The 3,655-nt window shown below is 56.0% G+C and overlaps 1 protein-coding gene across 1 annotated transcript; it reads left to right on the forward strand.

Annotated features, from left to right (window-relative positions):
* Positions 1-204: 204 nt before the first annotated feature.
* On the forward strand, positions 205-3,655 carry LOC117842080 (uncharacterized). The gene is made up of 10 exons (XM_034722429.2): positions 205-362; positions 431-553; positions 640-756; positions 857-1,330; positions 1,429-1,820; positions 1,990-2,089; positions 2,587-2,646; positions 2,756-2,839; positions 2,964-3,083; positions 3,182-3,655. Exons 2-10 carry the CDS (start codon positions 434-436, stop codon positions 3,488-3,490), a joined length of 1,776 nt encoding a protein of 591 aa, XP_034578320.1. The 5' UTR covers positions 205-362; positions 431-433; the 3' UTR covers positions 3,491-3,655.

The following is a 3,655-nucleotide window of genomic DNA, read 5'->3' on the forward strand; positions in this document are numbered from 1 at the left end:
TTAGCTCCAGGATCCAAACACCCCTTTAAAATACTCTCCCCCGTCCAGTTTTTCCCGATTCCCCGCATGCAAGGCAAATAGTTTTTATACGTGAACTAACGGTGTCAAAATTTTCCAAGCTTTCTTTCAAAAGAAAAAAAAAATTCCAAGCTAACATCAGCGCTCCAATATTTGGTAAAGGTGCGATGGCCTTCTCTCTCCTCGTAGCACTCCTTAGAACACACGTTAAAACGCTGCCCTTAAGAGTCCTGCTCGCATTTGGCTGGAGTAGTATCTCTTCAATGCCCCCCGAGCCCCCATTTCTTCTTTAGTTTCCCTTTAAGCTTTATCTTTCGGAGCAGAGGAATCTGCGCTTTGCTTCCGTTAGTAACCTTCTTTCGCAGCTCAATGAGGCATCCTTTCCTCTTTTAATGATGGCGTTTGCGTTCAGGTGATGGAGAAGGATCCGAGAAAGGCCGCGACGCCGGTGAAGGGATCGGCCAGAGCTGGCACCGGAGGCGCCATGAACAGAATTCAGGCGAGGAGAGAGCGGAAGCTCGCGCTGCAGCAAGATGTACTTGAATTCTATGCCAAGCTCAATTTGTCGGATTCAGTTGCTTCCTGTACCTCGTTCTAACGTTTTGCGGTGCTGAATTCCAGGTCGATAAGCTGAAGAAGAAGCTGCGCCACGAGGAGAACGTCCACCGAGCTCTGGAGCGAGCGTTCACGCGGCCGCTCGGCGCCCTGCCTCGCCTGCCGCCGTATCTGCCGTCTCAGGTTAGCTCCGCAACTGCATTCTGTTCTAGCGATTCGCTCGTTTGCTCTGAATTGTGCTTTGAGTTGTTCTGAACTGCTTGCTCTGAATTGTGCTATGAAGACGCTGGCTCTTCTCGCGGAGGTGGCGGTGCTGGAGGAGGAAGTAGTCCGGCTGGAGGAGCAGGTGGTGAATTTCCGGCAAGGGATCTACAAGGAGGCGATCATCTTCTCCACCGCCAAGAACACCCATCCCTCCGGCGGCGAAGTTCCCGTGCCGGTGCAGCTCGTTCCGTCGAACCCGGTGCCCAATTCAGTAGTCTCTCCGACGGCAGCACGCCCAGGTTCAGACCATCCTCCCGCCCGTCCATCGCCGCACAACGGCGTCGTCAATGGCAAGCAAGCACCAAGAAAGCCCGTCCCTGGCTCGGGGAGCCAGGATGACCGGTCCGGGGCAGGGAAAGAGAATCAGTCGTGCAGCAACACGTCGAGCGCAAGCAGGAACAGCCGCCAGACGCCGTTGCAGCAGAAGACGCCCAGTAAGTCCAGGGCGACGCCGGCAGTGGCACCTGACAGACGCAGGGCAACTCCTGCTCAGGTAAAACAGTAAAAGCCTTTTCTTTTCTACTGCGGTTTAGAGCTGCCAGTGTCACTTGATCGGTGTTTTGATGCTCTGTGTTTGCATCGTCCGCGCAGACAACCAGTGCAGCAACGCCAGACCGTAAAAGGCCTGCGGACGCTTCCGCCAGCAACCGAAACAAAGCGACGTCCCAGGACGACTCGAGCGTGCCGAACAAACTGTCTGAGGAGCTGCTGCAGTGCCTGCTGACCATCTTCTCCCGGATGGGCTCGGCCGGCGGCGGCCATGGAGACGAGGACCAGCAGGCCCCGTCCCCGTCGGTGTCGGGCTCCAGCGAGAGCTCGGGCTCGGGCTCGGAGGATGCGTACCCGCAGGACCCCTACGGCATCCTGGAGCTCGGCGCCAGGGACATCGGCCCGTACAAGCGGTTCCACGTGGTCGACGCCGCGTCGTTCGATCGGAACGCGGTGGCCGGCGACGGCGACGCGTTCCACGCCCGGAGATTGAAGTGAGTTCCTGTGATTGTTTTCTATCGCAACAGATAATTCGGCACGGCTCAATTATTGCAAAAGCTAGATTTGGCTGCCTGGCAAGTGGGTGGCGGTTTGACTTGAACACGCGCAACGGCGCGATGCTGATCGGAATGGCGCTCGCCTGTCTGCCTGGCAAATCTGCAGGACCTTGCTACGGAGGCTGTCGTCGGTTGACCTGGCGGGGCTCTCGCATCAACAGAAGCTGGCGTTCTGGATCAACGTCTACAATTCCTGCATGATGAACGTAAGTTGTTGCCTCTCATAATTGCGGCTTGGCCGCCCTCTGGTTCCTGAATTCTCACCATCTACATTCTATCTTTGGGAACCTTTCCGTTATCGATGGGTTACATTTCAGTGACTGATTAGTATCACCGTAACTTATCAGTGTTCGCTTTAATTTGATACAGTTATTGCATGATGGAGCTTTTCTTAAAGAAAAGAAAGCTCACAGTCACAGCTTTGTTTATCATACGGCACCCACAGCCTGGCCATATGGTTTTGAGATGCGTCTTCTTTAAGTCTGAAGTCTGAACATCTGGCATGTCTGCACTATTTCACACTGTAGGCTGTTCCGCCATTAAACTTTGAATAAAGAAAATGCTCCATGTCCCCTTGGTCATTAGCAACGGCCTAATCAACTCTAATATCGCCACTGTTAGCTCAGATCTTTGGATTAGGCAGACGGGGGTGCCACGGCCCGTGCTTGATGATGTCTGCCTTTAATACCACTCTGTACTGCAGGCGTTTCTGGAGCAAGGGATACCTACCACCCCCCAAATGCTCGTGGCGATGATGCCGAAGGTACCCGCACCGCTCCACCTGCCGATCCTTTCCAGATACGCGCAAGGAATTAACTGGAACCCATGCCGCTGGTCTGACGGCCGTGGATATGTGTCTGGTGTTTTTTCAGGCGACCATAAACGTTGGTGGGCGCGCGCACAGCGCCATGTCCATCGAGCATTTCATCCTCAGGCTGCCCTACAGCGTCAAGCAGGTGAGTGAGGCCTCAGGCCTTGTCGTGCTCGATACAGCCACGCATGGCAGTGTGGCCTGTTGCAGTGGTTAGTTACGACACGCATGGCGCTAGCTGAACATATGACTCGTGACCGATCGAGCAGGTGAATCCGGAAGGGGCGAAGGCCGGCGACGACGTGACGGCGCGCGGAGCGTTCGGGCTGGAGTGGCCTGAGCCCCTCGTCACGTTCGCGCTCTCCTGCGGCAGCTGGTCCTCACCCGCGGTAAGTTCCTGCATGGTTAATTGGTTACGACAGTAGCAATAACCTGCAAACAGTAACGCGATCGTTAACGATGTCGTGGTTGGTGACGTGTTCTTCAGGTGAGGGTATACACGGCGGCGCGCGTGGAGGAGGAGCTGGAGGCGGCGAAGCGGGAGTACCTGCAGGCGGCCGTGGGCGTGACGTCGCCGGGGAAGCTGGCGGTGCCGAAGCTCCTGCACTGGTACCTGCTGGACTTCGCCAAGGACGTGGACTCGTTCATGGACTGGGTGTGCCTGCAGCTGCCGGCGGAGCTGCGCCAGGAGGCGATGCGGAGCGTGGAGGACGGCCGGCGCGGGGGCGCCGAGCCCCGGCGCATCCAGGTCCTGCCGTACGAGTTCAGGTTCAGGTACCTGTTGGCCTCCTCGTGACGCGTACTGTACTAGCGCCAGTAGTAACTGAAGGCGTGCGTGGTACTGTAGTCTGTACACAGGTTTTGCAATAAAGGCAAGACTGTCGAGATGCAGTTCGGCCTTTGTATAAAAGGACAGAAGTATAAGAGCTTCTGGTTGATAATTCAATCGTTATTTGTGCTT

This window comes from Setaria viridis, chromosome 2 (assembly GCF_005286985.2).
Source record: "Setaria viridis chromosome 2, Setaria_viridis_v4.0, whole genome shotgun sequence".
Classification (NCBI taxonomy): domain Eukaryota; kingdom Viridiplantae; phylum Streptophyta; class Magnoliopsida; order Poales; family Poaceae; genus Setaria; species Setaria viridis.